The sequence below is a fragment of the Onychostoma macrolepis genome, chromosome 22 (assembly GCF_012432095.1).
Source record: "Onychostoma macrolepis isolate SWU-2019 chromosome 22, ASM1243209v1, whole genome shotgun sequence".
In the NCBI taxonomy this organism is placed as follows: Eukaryota; Metazoa; Chordata; class Actinopteri; order Cypriniformes; family Cyprinidae; genus Onychostoma; species Onychostoma macrolepis.
The window spans coordinates 19,639,307-19,660,547 of record NC_081176.1 but is presented as its reverse complement, the minus strand read 5'-3'; the positions used below and the strand labels follow the sequence as shown (position 1 = coordinate 19,660,547).

The following is a 21,241-nucleotide window of genomic DNA, read 5'->3' as shown; positions in this document are numbered from 1 at the left end:
CCTATTGGCAAAGCACCAAACTGTAGGCTACAATGCCATCATTTAGATGTATACCTACTAAATTGAATTGAGCTCTCACTTTTTATTTTAGCCAATATTACAAACAAAATTCTGGTGCCTACGCAACGAACTAAATTAACGTCAGAAACAAGGCAAGATATATCATCGCGTATAAATGATGGTATCCTGTAATCCTTCAGGGTAATACTTAATGTAAATAGCTAATATTGTGCTGTGGGATCAGATTTTGCAATAACAATACAGGAAAATAAGATACAAGTTAATATCAGATTATTAAACCCGAAAAACTGTTAAAAATATTTGAACGACTTTACATAGCCTATTAAGATAAGGATATTTCAAAAGGTAAAAGGCTAAAACGAGTAAAGCAAGCCCATTGCCATTTTTTGATAAAACCCTAAAATAAAGTAAATAAATAAAAAACATGAAATATGGCAAGATTCCTCTAAAATGCACCTTAATAGGCTATGAAAAAAAATATCTTGACGTTATGACAACTGCCGTAAGCGAAAGTAGCCTACAGTACAATATATAAAATGTCTGTAACAGAGCAAAAATAATACTCATTTAACCTAATAGCCTACTCAAAATACATTTCACTTGAGTGAAACGGAAATTTTGTTGGCCGTGATATTTAAAATAGCCTACACCCTTGAAATAAAGGTTCTTTATTGCCATCAATGATTCCACAAAGAACCTTTACCGAACCGTTTCATTCCACAAAAGGTTCTTTAGATTATTCAAATGTTTTTCAAAAAATGTTTCTTTTACTGTTCACTGAAAGGTAGGCTACTTTGGGGAACCAAAACTGGTTCTTCTATGGCATCGCTGTGAAAACCCACTTTTGGAACCTTTATTTTTAAGAGTGTAGGTTAAATGTGTGAACAGACATAGCTGAAGTGTTGAGGACAACATGTCGTAACATTCAAATTGAGGTTAAAAAAAAAAAACTATATCAAAATAACTATCAAAATTGATATGCTTCTTACAAAATAAAAGATTTTATTACAACACATTAAAGGGTCACGGTAACATCGTAAAATGAGGCTGAGATTCTACAAACAACAATCAATACCAGCATTTCCTAATTAGTCTATATTTTTTAATTACATTTTAGTGGAAACGAAATGGTTTTGAAACATTAAGGTTTTGCTGAATTGTGAAAATCTTTCAATAACTCAACAGTTCAATAATGGTAAAAGAGTTGCTAAATCTCTCGTTTAACAACCAGTTAAGATATTATATCATCTATTGCTCAAATGACCCAATTTTACAAAACATAAGAGCTTTGTCGATTGCACGGTTTTAAAAACCAGGCATCCCTGTGTAGGCATGCCTTACAGGTTGCACTTGACCCTTTGCTCAAATTATACAAGGTTCTGTTTGACCCCAGGTCACAGGTCAAACACCAAATCTGAGCAAAAACCTTTGGGCTGAATGATTTCCTTTTCCTAACAAATACCAAGCCCGCGATCAATAGACGAATAAAGTTTAGATGGGCTACCCGACGTCTTCGAAATTTTTGCAGAAAAATTGGATGCACACTTATGGTAGGATGCAAGTTTCTTTTTAAAAACAGAGCAATGAAGATAATTTCAAGCAAAAAAAATGATATGCGACACATTTAGCACAATTGCACACTCGTTATATTTCTTACGTAAGAATCGTGAAAGAAATCAACACTCTAAAAAGAAACTGAAGGCAAAAATATCGTCACAAAAACAATAGCCGTCATATTTAAAAGAACGTCGGAAAGAAAGAAAAATAGCCTTTGACTTAATAAATTAGCCGGTTTTTCGAATGGAATCAGATTAAAGTATTTATAAGGATTTTTGTAGCACAAACATAAGTATTGTCCCAATTAAAGCAAGACAACATTTAGCGAATCTCAGTAATCTAAATTACAAACACTCCTCCAACTCAGCTCAAGTTCAAAAGAGTTTACACCAGTACACATACCCAAAGATGTTGTCGTTGTGGAGAGATGTTTCCACAGTGGCTGTTTCGTGGGAAAAGACTCGCTTGGGAATGCCACGGTCCTTTAATTGGAGCCGGACTGGATTTTATGGAAATGAGCATTGAACATCAGTCTTAACGAGTGATTGGCACATATAAGGAGAGTGCAAGGGGCATACTCATGTCTTTTAGCTTCGCAATTCAGAAGGTCAAGTTCAAGCGCATATCTCAGTTCTCTCAATGCGTGTGACCAATTATCATGCAAGTCGCGTGAAAGCCATGTGTGTCTGCAGCGCTATACAGGGTGCGCTTAGCTGAAAACAGTTCAACTGGTTGGATTCTTCATTTAAAAGCGTTTAGTGATTGAACTTTTTTTCTTTCTTTTCTTTTTTTTAAATGTGAAAATGCATTTTAAAAGTGTTGGTGAGAACAGAAATGCGTTTTCAATATTTCATCAACAAATCATTAGTTCATTAAAATATAAATAAACATGAAAGGTTAATCAAAGTTTAATGACATCACATTTGTTTCCAGTTAAACAAATGACTATGTAATTATTCAGGATGATATTAATTGGTTTAGAGTTTAGACAATCTGGTTTTGTTTGTTTGATTGCTTTCAGAAACAGGCCAGTTTCATAGCAAATGCATTTGTTTCACTGAGAAAAAGCTACTTTTTAATGGACAAACTTTTTGGTAAAAGATTTCAACTCAAAATGTAAACTACATGCGCTCTCTTACAAATAAAAAACTTTTTATATTCAACAATGAATTTTGTGTTGTTATATGGCTCTTTGGAATGTTCTGATGTTGTATTATAGCTTCTTCAAGGGTGCGTTCCCCAAAAGCAACTATGGTCGTTACTAATAATTACTAACTAACAATGCTTTTGGGAAGGCATTTTATTGTGCATTCACATAATATATCTCATAACCTTGTACTTCAGCTATACCTGATCAAATGCACATTATCATTTTTGCTTGTGGTTGGAACAGCAGATAGGCCTATGCTAATTTTGTCTCTATTTGCTTCTCTGTTTCTGCCACGGGACTTGCATCCCGAGGCAACTAGGAATCTCACAAGCTTCAATCCGGATCCAGCCCTTACGAAGATCTGAGAAGAGATGATGCCAACCCCCCCAGAAGACCTCAGATGATGCCAACCCTCAAACAACATACAAAACTACCAAATTTTGCTATAAGTTTAATTGCAACATATAATCATTGCAGTTAATAGTGTTCACCGTCTGTTCGATTACATGCAATTTGCAACTGCATGATTTTTACTGTACATTTCTGTCATAGTCACCACTAATAACCTACTCCTAAATATAATGTAGAAACTTCAAATTTTCTGTAAAGCTGCTTTGCAACGATTTGTATTGTGAAAAGCGCTATACAAATAAACTTGAATTGAATTGTTTCCTAAAGCCAATGATATGTTGAACCCATGGGCCAAATTAAGCCCATGATGACCTTCGATTTGGCCCGCCATGCCATATCATGCAGTAAAACATGCCATTGGAGCGTATCTTCATTTCTAATTCATCTTTGTGTTTTAACACTTTTTGTTGTGTTTTTGCATTGGAATTTAGAGAATATACACTTTTGGCCCTTAATCAAGTTTGCTTTTTGGCCCTTGTTTGGGCACCTCTGACCTAGCAGATAAGAGACCACTGGTGCCAATGATCTGCTTAGGCTTACACTGCTTATTGGAAAGCATCCTGGAGAGCTTGTAACGTAACATCAAGAACTTTATCTACAAAAAAAAAAACAACAACATATATTAGCAACTTAAGAACCCTATACACCACACGGTTCTTGACAATAAGAGGGCCCTTAAAAATACATGTAAACACTTTACAGCATGTTATGATCAATAGGATTTAGCAATTTGGCAGCAGTAAGTAACGATTTGAGAAGAAAAAAGAAGAAACATTTGAAGCATCAAAAAACAGCTCAGGGGTGCGTTTCCCAAAAGCATCGTTAGCTAACTAGGTGGTAAATCCCATTGAACTCTATTGGTAACGACGGAACTTGCGACCATAGTTGCTTTTGGGAAACGCACCCCAGAGCAGGATTCAGTCCCACAAGTGTAGGCTTAACAGTTGTTCACATCAAACATCATCAAAGCTGTAGTAAACATAAAATCAACTATGGGCCCATGGTACAGTATGATCAACAAACCATAAATATTGCTGTTAAAATCACCATTAAATGTCACAAATGTTGGCAATAATAGAATGGATGTTTATGAATTCACCAAAGTAAAGTTTGGGCTGAAAAAAAAAACTTTCCCATTTGAGGGAAACTTTCTAATCCCACAAAATACATGAACATCTAAAAAGAAAAAAAAAAAAGATTAGGATTAGGAATTCATTTAGACGTTGTCATCACTGAATAGCCATCCACATTGTAAAGTATTACACCAGATAACTTTACATACTACTACAAACCGTTCAGAAAAGCCTGAGTTTGCCGTTTGCAAGTTTGTGTTGCCACAACACTTCTCCATTTGTCGTTGCACATCTTGGCCCTCCCACAGTTTTATTTCTGTCCTTGAAGAAAAACTAACGGCGTTCACAGTTTCACCACAAGGACCAATCAAACCGTCGATGCGTTGTCAGTTCGACCAATAGAATCGCAGCTCTCATGCAGCATCGCGATGGTCCAATCAGAGCGAGCGATTGTAGAATACGTCATCAAAATACTCCTTCAGCTGTTCAAACACTCAAGTGTCACCACGAGATCTGCTACATGGGACATAAACTCATTCATTAAACTCACCAAACGAAGATGGTTAGTATGGTTACTTATTTTGCCGTTATATCGACTTGACAATTTTCTCTTTTTCACGACCGATCCGGTCGATTGTTGTTTGTAGCTTCTATGTTGATATAATGTTAGCATTAATGATAGCTTGCAGACTGGTTTGTGCTGGACTAACGTTAGTTAGTAGTATTTTGGATCCACAGTACTTTGTCCTAACGTTAACTTACTTGTGTAAGTGGATGTGGCATTGCAGTTGCACAGTTTCTGGGTTTTGGACCTCAACAGTAGCTTTTTAGTGTTTTTTTTAGGCGGTTAGCTGTAGCATGTTAGCTAACTGCCCATGCCTCCCCATATCTTTGGGGTTTGCAGTTGGACCACCTGCTCATTTTGACAGCATGACTCCAGTGCTCTTCTTGAGTGACTGGCACAGGCCTACAATCAAGTAGCTTTGGTAGTGAAGTGCTGTACAAATACTAAAGGTATTTTCTATGTTCAAAACCAGTTAAGCTCCCGTGACATGCTGTTTATTAACACAAAACGTCCCTTTGACTCGTATTTTAGTTTGTAAAACAATAAGTCACGTTTACTGTATCGCTTTCACCATGGAACTCTATGGGGCAAGGCATGTCTCCTGGATAAACGTTAAAATAAACAATATATTTGGAAGATAACCTCGAAACTTGAACATCATAGATGTTAAAGCTAGACCAATGTCGTAAATCACTTACTAACCTTGTCAGTGCAAACTTACATTTAATTTTCAACTCCTCTCATATGTAATTAAGCCGACAAATGCGGTCACTTTCCCGCGACGTGCGCAAGAATACCGGAAGAGGACTGTTTACATAGGGGGGAAAAATCCAATGTATGTCCATCCGCCTAGCAATAACCCCACCAATACAAGTATGATTTAGGCAGTTATATAGTTTAAATAACATTTTATATGAAATAACTAATATTGGTGCTTTTAACAAAAAAAATAAGCACATATTTTAACTTTAAAACTCTCCAGAACGCCCCATACCCTGCTAAAAAAAACAAACAAACAAACAATAGAAGCCCAATAGAAACCATTACAGAAATTCCATTGGTTTCCATTAAAATACCATTATGAACCATTAGAAATTCCTTTTTGTAGTGTGTTTTGGGCATTTTTCCAATAGGATTTAACATCCCACCAATAGAATCCATCACATACCAGTAGACACCATTATAGTTTCCATTAAAACCAATACAATTCCCATTATAACCATTGCATTTTCTATTGTGTTTTGGGCAGGGTTCTATTGGTTTTTTCAGCAGGGTAGTCATTCAAAAATGACTATGAAAGCGAATTTGGTTTGCTTTTAAACTCTAAAGGTATAAATCGACATCATTGTCTGTATTAATAGACATGCTGTATACGTTTGTTTATTTAAGGCTCTAATGGGAGTTCAGTTGGTGGTGAGCTTGCTGGCGGTCAGCATAATGCAAAGAATGGCCCCACATCTCTCCTTTGCACGCTGGCTCTTATGTAACGGCAGGTAAGCACACACTACTTTTTGATAGTCTGTGTAAACATACTAAACATGGGTCTTTCTAATACCCTATATTGGTTTTCTCAGCCTTTTCAGGTTCAAACATCCATCTGAAGGCGAGTTGTGTGCCCTTGCAGGGAAACAGATTCCTAAGACCAGCAGGCGAGACAGGTGTGAGCTTGATTCAGTGCAACTGTTGCTTTTCTGTTGGGGAATTCAACTTATGCTTGGCCTCTTGTTGCTTCCAGAAGGCAAAATGGACATGGAGAATCCAAGCCACTCACAGTCCCAAAAGACATTGATCTTCACCTGGAGAGTGCTCCTGTAAATGTCTTGGACGCACTTGGTAGGTCTTCATCTGGGTTCTTGCACCAAAAACAGCTGTAAATAAGTTTGGTCTTGAAAAATCTTCTTGGTTGATCTTATTTTTACTGTTCCTCGCAGTTTTGCGGTTCTTTGTGGAGTACCAGTGGCTGATTGACTTCGCCGTCTATGCCACAGGGATCTACCTCTTCACCGAAGGCTACTACAGTGTAGTGGATGCCAGCAAGGAAGTCAATATTGCTTCCATCTGGTGTGTGCTGACTGTTTTCTTCTGCTTGTATCCTTAAACATTGTAGTCCTTTGGTTTAACACATCTGAAGCTACCGGAGAAATGCAGATATGACTTGCCTCATCCTAAAAAAGAAATGTGATAGAATGTTAACTCTGTGTTGTAAATAAGTTCTTGTAGGCTTGTCTTTTTGTCCTTGACTTAAGTTCTCAGGAGGACGCTGTATCTTCTTATGAGCCACTACTTTCGCTCTGAGGAGGGTGGCGAGCGCTCTGTGTGTCTGGCTTTTGGCTTCTTATCTCTTCTTATTGCAATGCTAGTCCTTGTAGTGAGAGAAGACTACCTGGAGTTTGGCCTTGAGCCCGGTATGTGGTTATCTGACCTATACTCTAAAAGCGAAAGGACATTTTTACTACAGTGCTTTGATGTTTAATACAGTGGTTCTCAATTCCAGTCCTGGGGGCCCCCCTGCTCTGCACATTTTGCATGTCTCCCTTACTTAACACACCTGATTGAGATCATCAGCTCGTTAGTTCAGTTCATGGATCTCTCTCTAACGAGCTGATGATCTCAATCAGGTGTGTTAAGTAAGGGAGACATGCAAAATGTGCAGAGCAGGGGGCCCCCAGGACTGGAATTGAGAACCACTGGTTTAATACCTTGAATTGCTTAACAAATGTAAAGTTGTTCCTTATCCTTTTTTTTTGCAGGATTTACCAGTCTTTTTGACAGTTTTGAGGTCTTTGCCAAACAGCAAGGCTATGAGTGGTCGTAAGTAATACATCAATGGTTAGACAACATTAGACAAGCAATATATTCTTTTATCATCAAAACGCCCACAATATTTTAACATTTTAACAGCGTTCCCTTCACCAAACTATCAGTCAAGTTGGGGCTGGCTGTCATTTGTGCCTTTATTGGAGCTCTCCTTGCTTTCCCCGGACTGCGATTGGCCCAAACTCATCTAGATGCTGTTCAGATGAATGCAGACCGTCCAATCATTCAGTAGGACACTCGAGATTGTATTGCATAAGAATTAAACATGAACTGAAATTACAATATTGCATTTATGTAGAGTTTGATTTGATATGTCACAACAATTTGTTTTGCCTTTTAGGATCCTTTTGCACATGAGTTTTCTGTCTCCACTGATTATTCTTGTAATGTGGATTAAACCCATTGCTAGAGACTTCCTAGGGAGCGCCCCCATGGGAAAGTCCTCAGTTACCTTGTAAGTTGATTTGTAAGTGAATTTATCTGCATATTTGCTTAATGTATTTGCATATTTGAATACTTTTTGGCTATATATATATATATATTAGTGCTGTCAAACGATTAATCGCATCCAAAATAAAAGTTTTTGTTTGCATAATACATGTGTGTGTGCTATGTATATTTATGTATATATAAATACACACACATGCATGTACTGTATGTATTTCTGAAAATATTTTGTTTATATATTAAATAGATTTATATATAATATAAATTATATTAATATAAATGTATACATGTAAATATTTTCAAAATACATACTGTATGTGTGTGTATTTATATATAAATAATAAATATACAAAGAACACATGTATGTGTGGGTCAGTTTTTCCAAATTGAGATTTATACATCATCTGAAAGCTGAATAAATAAGCTTTCCATTGATGTATGGTTTGTTATGATCGGACAATATTTGGCTGAGATGCAACTATTTGAATATCTGGAATCTGAGGGTGCAAAAAAAATCAAAATATTGAAAGAAATCGCCTTCAGCGTTGTCCAAATGAAGTTCTTAGCAATGCATACTACTAATCAAAAAATAAGCTTTGATATATTTAAGGTAGGAAATTTACAAAATATCTTCATTGAACATGATCTTTACTTAAAATCCTAATGATTTTTGGCATGAAAGAAAAATCCATCATTTTGACCCAGACAACGTATTTTTGGCTATTGCTACAAATATACCCCAGCGACTTAAGACTGGTTTTGTGCTCCAGGGTCACATATATTGTGTAAACAAAAACTTTTATTTTGGATGCGATTTAATCGTTTGACGGCACACATATATATATATATATATATATATATATATATATATATATATACATATATATATATATATATATACATATATATATATATATATATATACATACACACACACACACACACACACAATCATGGCCAAAAATATCGGCACCCTTGGTAAATATGATCAAAGAAGGCTGTGAAAATTAATCTGCATTGTTAATCCTTTTGATCTTTTATTTAAAAAAATCACAAAAATCTAACTTGGTTTTGTGCTCAGTGACCCATTTTTGTGTTGTTTTTGAGGTTTGTGTTTGGATTATTGTATGGTTGGAAGATCCAAACATGGCCCATGATAAGATTTCTACAGAGTCAGTCACTTATTGATTTTTTTTATCTGTTGGTATTTGATAGAATCCATGATGCCGTGTGTCTAAACAAGATGTCCAGGATCTCCAGCAGAAATATAGGCCCACAACATCAAAAATACAGCAGTATATTTCATTGTACACATGGGGTACTTTTTATCCCTGTGTTCACCAAACCCATCTTGAGTGTTTGCTGCTAAAAAGCTCATTTTTTAGTTTCATCTGACCATAGAAGCCAGTCCCATTTGAAGTTCCAGTCGTGTCTGATAACTGAATATGCTGGAGTTTGTTTTTGGATGAGCGAGGAGAAGTTTTCTTGAAACCCTCCCAAACAACATGTGGTGATGTAGGTGCTGTTTGATAACTTTTTTTTTTTAAAGGTTTTCTGACCCCGAGACTCAACAATTTTCTGCAATTCTCCAGCTGTGGTCCTTGGAGAGTCTTTAGCGACTCAAACTCTCCTTCTCACCATGCATTAGGACGATATAGACACACGTCCTCTTCAGGCAGTTTCCTAACATTTTGTGTTGATTGGAAATTCTTAATTATTGCCCTGATGGTGGAAATGGGGATTTTCACTGCTCTAGCTCTTTTCTTAAAGCCACTTCACTAATTTGTGAAGCTCAATTATCTTTTGCTGCGCATCAGAAATATATTCTTTGGTTTTTCTCATTGTGATGGATGATTAAGGGAATTTGGGCTTTGTTTTCCCTCCTATTTATATTTCTGTGAAACAGGAAGTCATGGCTGGATAATTTCATGTTCATGCTCAAAATTGTGAATATGAATGGGAATATACTTCAGAGATATTTTACTCATAAGAATTTCTAGGGGTGCCAATAATTGTGTCCAACGTGTATTTGAAAAAAACATTTATTTCATAATAAGATTTCCCCCCATTTTAAATTCTTATCCAATAAAAGGTTAGATTTTTGTGAATTTTTTTAAATAACAGATCAAAAGGATTAACAATGCAGATTAATTTTCTTGCCTTCTTTGATCATATTTACCAAGGGTGCTGATATTTTTAGCCATGACTGTGTGTGTGTGTGTGTGTGTATATATATATATATATATATATTTAAATTATATTATTAAAATGGATAATTATATTATTTATTTTAGATGCATTTTTAAGTTACATAGTTTTTTTTTTATTTTCATTGTATTTTTTTTGTTTATATAATTTATTTTAATATTTGATTATTTCTTTCTCTTTTTCCAGACTTTCTAGTTCTGCCTTTAACTCCGTGCGTCTTTGGACTATCGTGGTGCTGTGTGTTTTGCGGCTACTGCTCACCCGCTATCACCTGCAGGCCTATCTCAATCTTGCACAGAAGTGGGTGGAGCAAATGAGGAAAGAGGCGGGGCGTATCGCTGCCATTGACATCCAGAGGAAGGTGGGGCTGAAATGAAAAGTGCAGAGTGTAACAAATTCACTTTAATAATGTAACAAATATGATGATGATATGATGTAATGTTTTTACACTCCTTTATGCAGGTGACACGAGTTTTCTGCTACTTGACTGTAGTCACCCTTCAGTATATTATACCCATTCTGCTTGTGCTTTTCTCAACTTTGGCACTCAAATCTTTAGGTGGGTCACTACACTTTTACTGACTATTAAGTAACGGTTTGTATGTACATTTGACATCAGAATTGTAATAAAATTATTTATTTCTACAGGTGCTGGTCATATAATTAGAATATCATCAAAAAGTTGATTTATTTCACTAATTCCATTCAAAAAGTGAAACTTGTATATTACATTCATTCATTACACACAGACTGATATATTTCAAATGTTTATTTCTTTTAATTTTGATGATTAGAGCTTACAGCTCATGAAAGTCAAAAATCAGTATCTCAAAATATTAGAATATTACTTAAGAACAATACAAAGAAAGGATTTTTAGAAATCTTGGCCAAATGAAAAGTATGAACATGAAAAGTATGAGCATGTACAGCACTCAATACTTAGTTGGGGCTCCTTTTGCCTGAATTACTGCAGCAATGCGGCGTGGCATGGAGTCGATCAGTCTGTGGCACTGCTCAGGTGTTATGAGAGCCCAGGTTGCTCTGATAGTGGCCTTCAGGTCATCTGCATTGTTGGGTCTGGTGTCTCTCATCTTCCTCTTGACAATACCCAATAGATTTTCTATGGGGTTCAGGTCAGGCGAGTTTGCTGGCCAATCAAGCACAGTAACACCATGGTCATTGAACCAGCTTTTGGTACCTTTGGCAGTGTGGGCAGGTGCCAAGTCCTGCTGGAAAATGAAATCAGCATCTCCATAAAGCTTGTCAACAGAAGGAAGCATGAAGTGCTCTAAAATTTCCTGGTAGATGGCTGCGTTGACTGTGGACATCAGAAAACACAGTGGACCAACACCAGCAGATGACATGGCAGCCCAAATCATCACTGACTGTGGAAACTTCACACTGGACTTCAAGCAACATGGATTCTGTGCCTCTCCACTCTTCCTTCAGACTCTGGGACCTTGATTTCCAAATTAAATGTAAAATTTACTTTCATCTGAAAAGAGGACTTTGGACCACTGAGCAACAGTCCAGTTCTTTTCTCCACAGCCCAGTTAAGATGCTTCTGACGTTGTCTCTGGTTCATAAGTGGCTTGGTAGCCCTTTTCCTGAAGACGCCTGAGCGTGGTGACTCTTGATGCACTGACTCCAGCTTCAGTTCTCTCCTTGTGAAGCTCTCACAAGTGTTTGAATCAGCTTTGCTTGACAGTATTCTCAAGCTTGCGGTCATCCCTGTTGCTTGTGCACCTTTTCCTACCCAAATTCTTCCTTCCAGTCAACTTTGCATTTAATATGCTTTGATACAGCACTCTGTAAACAGCCACACCTTTCAGTAATGACCTTCTGTGACTTACCCTCTTTGTGGAGGGTGTCAATGTTCGTCTTCTGGATCATTGCCAAGTCAGCAGTCTTCTCCATTATTGTGGTTTCAAAGAACAAGAGATACCCAGAATTTATACTGTAGGGATGGTCATTTATTCAAACTCAAATGTAACTATTCTAATATTTTGAGATACTGATTTTTGACTTTCATGAGCTGTAAGCTCTAATCATCAAAATTAAAAGAAATAAACATTTGAAATATATCAGTCTGTAATGAATGAATATAATATACAAGTTTCACTTTTTCAATGGAATTAGTGAAATAAATCAACTTTTTGATGATATTCTAATTATATGACCAGCACCTGTATATATGTACTACAAAACATTTTTTTTGTAAAAATTATTGTTTTAATTATTGGTGAGATTTCGAATGTTTTATATATTTATATATATATATTTTTTATATATTTATTTTATATTTTAATATTTTTTCTAAATATTTTTAACATGTAGTTAAAATGAATGATAAATGAATAAAATGATTAAAATGAACGAATCTTAATTTAATTTGTATAATTCCTTATTATATAATATTATTATTATTATTATTATACTTTTAAATTTTTAAATTTCCAATTTCTAAAAGATTATTTAATGTTTAAAAAAAAAGTTTTAAAAACATGTGGTGGGGGGATTACAAAAAAAAAAAAATTACAATGTACTCATCAGGTGACTGTTAAGTAACAGTTTATATGTAAATTTTAATACAGTTATTTATTTTTATACATGTACTACAAAACATTTATTATTTTTAGTATAAATTAGTGCTGTCAAACGATTAATCGTATCCAAAATAAGTTTTTGTTTACTTAATATATATATGTGTACTGTGTATATTTATTATGTATATATAAATACACACACATGCATGTATATTTAAGAGAAATATGTTGTTTATAATATTAAATATATTTATATATAATATAAATTACATCAATAAATATGTGTAATTATTTTATATATACTGTATATGTGTGTATTTATATATACATAAATATACACAGCACACACACATTTATAAAAACAAACTTATTTTGGATGCGATTAATCGTGAGTAATCACTTGACAGCACTAGTATAAATTAGTTTTAATTATTGACAATATTATTTCATAATGTGTTTTTAATAAATATTTTTACATTTATTTTATATAATTACTTAATATATATTATTAATATTCAACTATTTTTAAAAGGCTATTTAATGTTTTAAAATAAAATAAAAATCAAGTAAAAATACAAAAAAGTGAAAAATATTTAAAAAATAATAATAACAACAACAACAAGATATTTTTAAAAATTACAATGTACCCAACAGGTGACTTTTCTTGGGGCCTTGGAGCAGAGACTCCAGGTGTAACCCCTGCTCCCATACTTCCCACCGCCCCTCCACCCGCCCCCAGACTGGAAGATGACGAGGATATAGAAGACATGGAGGAGGACATCCAGGCCACCGTAGCCCACCTGACCGAGCTGTTCTCTGCCTTACGTGGGGTCCTCACTCCCATTTTCTTCAGGGGCATCTTCGCCTTTCTCACGTGGTGGGTCGCAGCCTGTCAACTCATTAGCAGCCTGTTCGGCATCTACTTCCACCAGTATCTGATGCATAACTGAAAAGTGCTCTTTGTGCTGAATCCAGTTCTTCAAGGAAACGCAACATCAACACGAACACATGCAAACACATATGACGCGCCAACAAGATGAAGGCTGGCTCTTCGGAACAAATACCCATCTAAACCCATTGTATTTTGCCGGTACCTGGTAGAAACTTTTGTTTGGTACAATCAATGCGAAGATGCTAGTTAACTGTATGCATAAGCTGTTTTGGTTTTCATCAGATCATCAATAAGCTCATCAAAACACCATTTTTGTTTTTGTTTTACCTTTTCAGCCACGTCACATGTGTCCCCAGTTGTGGTGATCATTTCATTGAAATGCAATTGTAAGGGCCTGGTAACTCAGGGATGTGGTCCGAAATAGTGTTTCTTCCACCAGCACAATATCGTCAAGTGCAAAACCTGTAAAAACAGTTCAGCGCTGTAGTTCATGGACTTGGTTGTTCAAAAATGAAATTTCATTTCATTTTGTACTTTTGCCTTGGATGAATTTTTTAACAGAATGTTATGGTGTATTTTAAATACTGTGTTTGCTATATGGCTGATGACGTGTAATATACAGCAGTCCTAACCGTTTTGCTCATGTTTCATGAATAATCATGATTTTTTAAATTTGTTTGCCTGTTATTGAACTACTGTCTTCAATCATAGGATCAGAGGAAGTCATCAGGGATTCATATCATTTAAGATGGTAGGCTCTTAAGCGAATACTTTAACACTGAAACAATTTATTTATTCATTTTCTAATGTCAACCAGCTTTCATTTGATTCAAAACAATAAACTGATCATTTAAAAAATGTAAGACTGTGGTGTTTTTCCATGATACCATTTTCCATTGTTTATTTTATTTATATTATTGATAGTAAATAAGATGCAGACAAAATTACATTAGTTACTCAAAAATATTATATTTATTTTATATATATATATATATTTTACTTAACAATAACTATACTAAGTTAAAAAATATTTTTCAACGGAATGTGTATTCTAAATTATTACACGATGCTGTTAATTTCAAAATGGCCAAATATTGTTGGTTTAATTAGCGTAGTTGATACGTATTTGTCTATCACTACTAATTACACTAAAAAGTGATAAGGTAACTTAAAAAAAATTGAGGAAACCTTTTGCCTTAAAATTAAGTAAATGATAATTAAAAAAATAAGTTAAGTGAATTGTCAAGTTCACTTAACTTTTTTTTTTTTAAATTATTTACTCGATCATTTTAAGGCAACGGGTTTCCCACATTTTTTTTAAGTTAAGTCAACTTTCACTTTTTACAGTGTATGTTATAATGACAAATAAATACCTAATGTACATTTCTCCTGCTAACATCAAAACCTATATTCCTCCATTGCTTTGCTCAAGCTTTTAGTGTTGTGTCTGAAAGATGACATGATTAATGGCTAATAAAATGTGATTTCCACAGTCAGAAGAGACGAGGGTCAGATGGTCATATGTCTTGACTAGTTTATCAGCTGGTATGTAGGAATATGACTGGTTCAAGTCATTTATGTGCCCTTATTTCAGCCTTATGAAAAGACATTTCTTCTTTAAATTATTTTATTATGGTACATCTAAAAAAATGGAACAGGTTGTGTGTGTGTGCACATGTCCCGGATAAACCATTTTAGACTGTAATTTCCTTAATGTATATTGTTATTGGGGGGGATATTTGAGGCATTGTAAGTATATATTCATTAATTGCCTGGTGCATTTGTGTCTCGCCACCAGACCGGTGCTGTCCCAGTAATGTCTCATCACCCAATAACTCAGGCGGATATTTTTTCCCACGTCAGGCTGGCTGATGACACGTCTGGAGGCTGTGTCTGGCTTAATGAAGTGGAGGGTGACGGGGTTGACATATCTATATAATCACATTAATTATGTGCATCTGTCAGGAGGCCCAGTCTGAGACCCGACTGTTGCTATAGGGACTGGACCGAGGACCATTCAGACGTGCCCCGCAGACTCGCCCCATCGCCCCCCCGAGGCCTGCCCAGACGTGACCTCTGTAGCCCTCTTTTCAACCGTGGTATGGTAGGGTGTGCTGACGAGCTGGAGAGATGGGTAATTCCAGCCAATTTTCTGCTTTTTAATAGCTCAAGGGGTTCAAGATGGTGTGGATGGGTGTCTGAGAAATGGGATTTGAATATAATTGTGTGCAGACATAGCGGAAGTGTTTGTATTATCGTATGATGATTGTAATCAGTAGTGTAACAGGAGCGATCTGACAGACACAAGATCTGCTAGAATATCTGATGAGCGAACACTCATTCTGTCTACTTTAAAGAGCTTCAGCATTGTGGAGATGATGTTCATTTATTGTTATTATATGTCAAACTATTAAGGACATTATGCTAAAAAGCAGTTTAAAATGGCGCTAATGTGACCCTGGACCACAAAACCAGTCGCTGGGGTTTATTTGTAGCAATAGCCAACAATACATCGTATGAGTCAAAATGGTCGATTTTTCTTTTATGCCAAAAATCATTAGGATTTTAAGTAAAGATCATGTTCCATTAAGATATTTTGTAAATTTTCTACCGTAAAAATATCAAAACTTAATTTTTGATTACTAATATGCATTGCTAAGAACTTCATTTGGACAACTTTGAAGACGCTTTTCTCAATATTTAGTTTCTTTTGCACCCTCAGATTCCAGATTTTCAAATAGGCTTTATTGTAATCTCAGCCAAATACTGTCCTATTCTAACAAACCATTCATCAATGGAAAGCTTATTTATTCAGCTTTCAGATGATATATAAATCTCAATTAAAAAAATATGACTGGTTTTGTGACGGTAACAGTTCCCGCCATGTTTAATTCGAAAGCGAGGATACGTTAAAAGGCCTTTTAATTAAACGCTAAAATAGGCTACATCTTTCCAGACCGTTTTCAACAGTTTTACCTTGAATTTGTGGTGTCAAAGAAACGTTAAAAATACGTTTTCCAACTGTCTTTCATTTGGGTGAAACTGTGGAAAACGTATTTTTGTTAAAGTTAGTTATGAACGCACAAAACGCTGACTCTAACAACCTCATTTTCATTTATGTCGTTATCACAAGTATAACCTTACCTGTACCATGATACTTTGATACATACCACAAAATTGCCAAAATGCTACTTCAAAGTACCTACAGTACTTCACCTGGGAAAGTTGCCTTTTACTTTTTGGCGGGAAACATGCAAATACGTTTTAGTGAAACTTATTTTGAAATGGTCGTTATTTCTTTTTATACTCCCCCGAATCATCACCTCATTCCATAAAACTAATAAAACAAATGCTAATTGGTTAATATAGTGCTCCAGTCGTGCTAATATTTTGTTTTACCATTTTAAAGTTATTCTATTATAACTACCTCATAATACTTTTAAATCATTACGTTTTAATTCAGTATATTTAAGTAAATAAGAAAGCTCGCTGGGGACATCTAGTGGGCCGCAAGTGCATGGTTGAGCACCACTGATTAAAAAAAAAAAGTGTTGCCCTTACACTGTAAAAACTAAAGGTGCCTCAAATATCCCTTTGAGTACTCGAGGAACTTCAAAATGTAATTTAAGTGCCTCAAAGCTCTTTTTTTCATAATGGGTTCCTGGAGGAACCATTTCAGTCTTTGCAGTTCTTGCAAGAACTTATGGGATCCTTGAAGCACTTTGTTTCCACTTCTGAGGTTCTGGAGTCACCCTTTCATTACACTGAGACCTCAAAGTGCTCTGGAGGTTCCTGGAGGAACTCAAATTTTTTAAAAGGGTTATTGTAAGATCTGTTAACATTGAAATGGTTCCTGGAAGCTCTGACTTGTATAAGCCAGCATCTGGAGGAACCCAGAGATTCATGTGACAGAAATGAAATAGGACTGATTATTATTATTGTTATTATTATTATTTACTTTTTTGGAATGGTATGGAACATAATCACTTTTGTGGCACTTGGCATGTGAAAACAAAAAACTTGGGCATGATTAGAAAAGACTAAATAGTCTTACAAATTGTCAAAAAAAGGGACATGCAAAATCTACAAATCAGCCAGGTATATCTAAAAAATTATGTCTGAAAACACTGTTTTCAGCAATAGGGAATATACACACAAGGCCATACAGGCAGTGGCTACACCATGGTATTACAGATTATTTTCTTTACTTCTTTCTGTCAGATTGCACTTTTATGCCTCCATTTGTTGGATTTTAAATACCTTTGTTGTATAACTTAAATACTGCAATAACTGAAAAATAGTTTTTAGTTTAGAAACAAATGTAAAATTATTTGAAGGTAGTTATTGTTTTCCCTGAAACTTTAAAGCAAACATTAAAAATATTATTGAACTAAATATGGCTCAACACATTGATTTAATTAAAAATACACTAATTATAACAATCAGTACAAGTGTAATATTTAGAATTTTTATTTCCCTAATGAAATAAGTTTCAATTATTCAGAAATAATTGTTTAACAATTAATATAATAAAAAAGTATGCTGTTATCAAGAAGAAGAAAATGTCCTCGCGCACCTTGCTGTCTGCTCGCGCGCGCGCGCAAGTATGATTTCAAATACAAAGTATCATTAACGGTTCCTCTCCTCAAAGAAACAACCACAGCGCAGGACCGTCTAACAAAAGGTGAGTAAATTCTCCAAAATAAATATACAGATTTACTATTTGTACACAAATTTCTGTACTGACACGCTTAACTGTATGTTTTTATATTTAAATGTTTGTTGTATACCATTTTAACCGCTAATTTAATAGCCGCGATGCTAGCTATCATAATGAACTTCGTGGGACGAAATGGAGAGTATTAAATCACAAACGGCGATTTTTAGTCAGCTTTGTTCATTATGTTCACTTTTAGTCATTGTAACTCTGTTCTTTTCTGAACTAATTTGTTGTCGTTTACGTTTGTTAATCGTTACCCATCCATGTTACATGTAGACTATCTAATAGCTTATTTTTCGATGTCCTTTTCTCTCCTCAGAACCTATACATTTAACAGGGTTCACTGAGCAGCACTAATGTAAGTAGACCTATTTTTTTTTTTTTTACTTTGAAATAACTGAAAGTGTTTCAGAGTGAGGCCTAACGTTAATCCAAAATTATATATGAATCCAGTCTTATATACAATATTAATGTTACACTGAATTGAATTAAAGAGTTTATAATTTATCCATGTTTTCTTTTGTTTTTGTTTTTTTAGCAGTTAATGAAGACGTTGTATGATTCATGAATATGGCTCTGTAGTGGACTGCTGGAGCTGCTGATGTCTGTTGCTGGCTGACAATAAAGTGATCTCTCTGGACTTACCTCATCTTTTGAAGGTGTGTAAATAACAACAATTGAGGAGAAACATCAGAAACCGATCTAAAACATTCAATTACTTATAGTTTATATGTTTTATTTTTTTTCCACTTTTATATTCTTCTGAGAAATCCGAGCCTTGCTCCTGATCCTGCTGTGCTGGACTGTATATGATTAATTGAGGTAAGTCTGAGTTTGTGCATTTTGAGGTTTACACACACACACACACACACACACACACAGGTGCATCAAAAAAAAAAATTAGGATATCGTGAAAAAGTGTTTTTTTGTAACTTATTTCAAAAAGTGAAACTTTCATATATTCTAGATTCATTACATGTAAAGTAAAACATTTCAAAAGTTTTTGTTTGTTTGTTTGTTTTAATTTTGATGATTAGAGCTTACAGCTCAAGTCAAAAATCCAGTATTGGATTGCTGCAGTTAAAGCTATTTCTATTCAATTCATCAATCTTATTGTCTCTAGCAAAACAAATCATTACAGCTCCAAGTGAACCATGTTCGACAGCTCACCAAACTATTGTTCAGGCTTTAATGTTGCTGCAGACACACGGAATTTGTACTGTAGGGATGGTCATTTAATTCAACTCAAATGTAAATATTTTTGGCTTTCGTGATCTGTAAGCTGTAATCATTAAGATTAAAACAAAAAAAATATTTTTTTGAAATGTTTTACTTTACATGTAATGAATCTAGAATATCTGAAAGTTTCACTTTTTGAAACAAGTTACAGAAAACTTTTTCACGATATTCAAATTTTTTGAGATGCACCTGTGTATATATGCATACACACGAACACATACATACATAAATACATTCAAATATACATACACTGTGTGTTATTGCAATAGATATTGCATTGAACTAGTCCACAACCATTAATCAGTACACCAATATAACAAAATACTCATTTTTAAGATACTCTGAATAAAACCATGTGCTAAATGAATAAATGTCAATATTTTGTTATTAAATTTTATGTAAATCCCTCCTTTTTCAACGAACTACACAGAATCTTACACTAACTGTGGTAATGGAGACCCATTTGGTGAGAGCAGCACTGCAGGTTTTCCTGATGGTGAGGAGCTACTTGCTGACGAACCTACCAACATGATTTCACCTTATAAGTGCCTTTGTTCTATTCAACATTATACAGAAAAGCTGTTAAACGTACAGCAAAGTGTACTATTTTTCTGATGCTATTTGTTGGGTATCCAAGAGGAGATCATCAAGCTACCTACAGCTGTCTTGAGGCTTATCAATTTCTTAATTTCCTGTGTGAATTTTCCCAATATGTGACCTCTATTTAGAACAAGAAAGAATGTTATCATTGATTGCGATGTACATTAAATTTGCTCATTTGAATTGTACTATTTTTGAGGTATGATTGTTTTAAAGTTCTAAGATATTTGAGTCACATTTATTTGTTTATGGTTTTGTCAAGGTGTAAGTTTTATTTTTTATTTATTTATAACAATATTAACACTGGTGTTCCCATGAATTTGATTGTGATGTGCAGTATTGATTATTTATTTGAAACTTCTATGGATATTGTTGTTGTTAATCAATAAACAATGTTTGATATGTATTCATTTTAGTTTTTCTGTTTGTTTATTAAAATAATTAAATGTCAATAGCAGGAACAATAAACTAGAGGGAGGGAGAGGGGAACAAATATTAGAGAAATGAAATTGAGAAAGGGTGCCTCGTAGCACCAAGGTGGTTCCTGACCATTCTTAATAAAAGGGTTCCTCCAGGAACCGTTAAAAGTTCCTCAGAGAACCACCCCTTTTTAAAGGGTGCCTAGAGGCTCTACAGAGGGTTCCGCCACAGTGGCAAAGTGAAGAACCCCAAAAGGTGCCTCCAGGAACCTTTAGTTTTTACAGTGATACACCAACATGCCTTAAAAATGACACACTACTCAAGATGTGCAAATGCAATTATTTATTCATTATAAAACAAAGGTTGGGCTACAACATGTCACGTCAACAAGAAGCATTCAGATGCATGATATATTTATGTGCCCCCCTCTTGTGGCCATTATAACAAACTTCAACTGACAATACTTCAGGAAGGTACACCATGGTATGCATCATTCACACAAACTGATAACTCAAGCAAAAGTGAAAAACATAAGCAAAGAAAACAAAATATTACATAATATATAGGTAATGCCA

General features: G+C 34.9%; 1 protein-coding gene and 2 long non-coding RNA genes across 5 annotated transcripts in view; 2 read left to right on the top strand and 1 right to left on the bottom strand.

The window, feature by feature from the left end:
- The window catches only part of LOC131529745 (uncharacterized), a 47,810-nt gene extending 45,283 nt beyond the window's left edge, over window positions 1–2,527 (bottom strand). The window contains exon 1 of the long non-coding RNA XR_009268202.1: window positions 1,981–2,527. This is a non-coding gene — a long non-coding RNA (uncharacterized LOC131529745). The remainder of the gene's footprint in view (window positions 1–1,980) is intronic.
- A 1,923-nt stretch (window positions 2,528–4,450) lies between these two features.
- On the top strand, window positions 4,451–14,545 carry tmem161a (transmembrane protein 161A). Of its 3 annotated transcripts, none has more exons than XM_058762206.1 (12): window positions 4,451–4,774; window positions 6,167–6,270; window positions 6,352–6,435; window positions 6,513–6,610; window positions 6,709–6,865; window positions 7,031–7,182; window positions 7,528–7,588; window positions 7,679–7,822; window positions 7,935–8,048; window positions 10,436–10,610; window positions 10,712–10,808; window positions 13,450–14,545. In XM_058762206.1, exons 1-12 carry the CDS (start codon window positions 4,772–4,774, stop codon window positions 13,743–13,745), a joined length of 1,485 nt encoding a protein of 494 aa, XP_058618189.1. In that variant the 5' UTR covers window positions 4,451–4,771; the 3' UTR covers window positions 13,746–14,545. The 3 variants fall into 3 exon arrangements, with proteins under 3 accessions (XP_058618189.1, XP_058618191.1, XP_058618190.1); XM_058762208.1 differs by lacking the exon at window positions 4,451–4,774 and adding an exon at window positions 4,832–4,978; XM_058762207.1 differs by lacking the exon at window positions 4,451–4,774 and adding an exon at window positions 5,072–5,226.
- Window positions 14,546–18,328: 3,783 nt separating this feature from the next.
- LOC131531186 (uncharacterized) lies at window positions 18,329–20,577 on the top strand. Its single transcript, XR_009268595.1, has 4 exons — window positions 18,329–18,371; window positions 18,727–18,765; window positions 18,946–19,229; window positions 20,077–20,577. It is a non-coding gene; the product is annotated as an uncharacterized LOC131531186 (long non-coding RNA).
- Window positions 20,578–21,241: the final 664 nt, after the last annotated feature.

Bases quoted from the DNA above. Each gene is read 5' to 3' on its own strand.
- tmem161a (XM_058762206.1), top strand. The intron at 6,271-6,351 runs GTAAGCACACAC...TGGTTTTCTCAG, and splicing joins TGGCTCTTATGTAACGGCAG to CCTTTTCAGGTTCAAACATC. The intron at 8,049-10,435 runs GTAAGTTGATTT...CTCTTTTTCCAG, and splicing joins GGAAAGTCCTCAGTTACCTT to ACTTTCTAGTTCTGCCTTTA.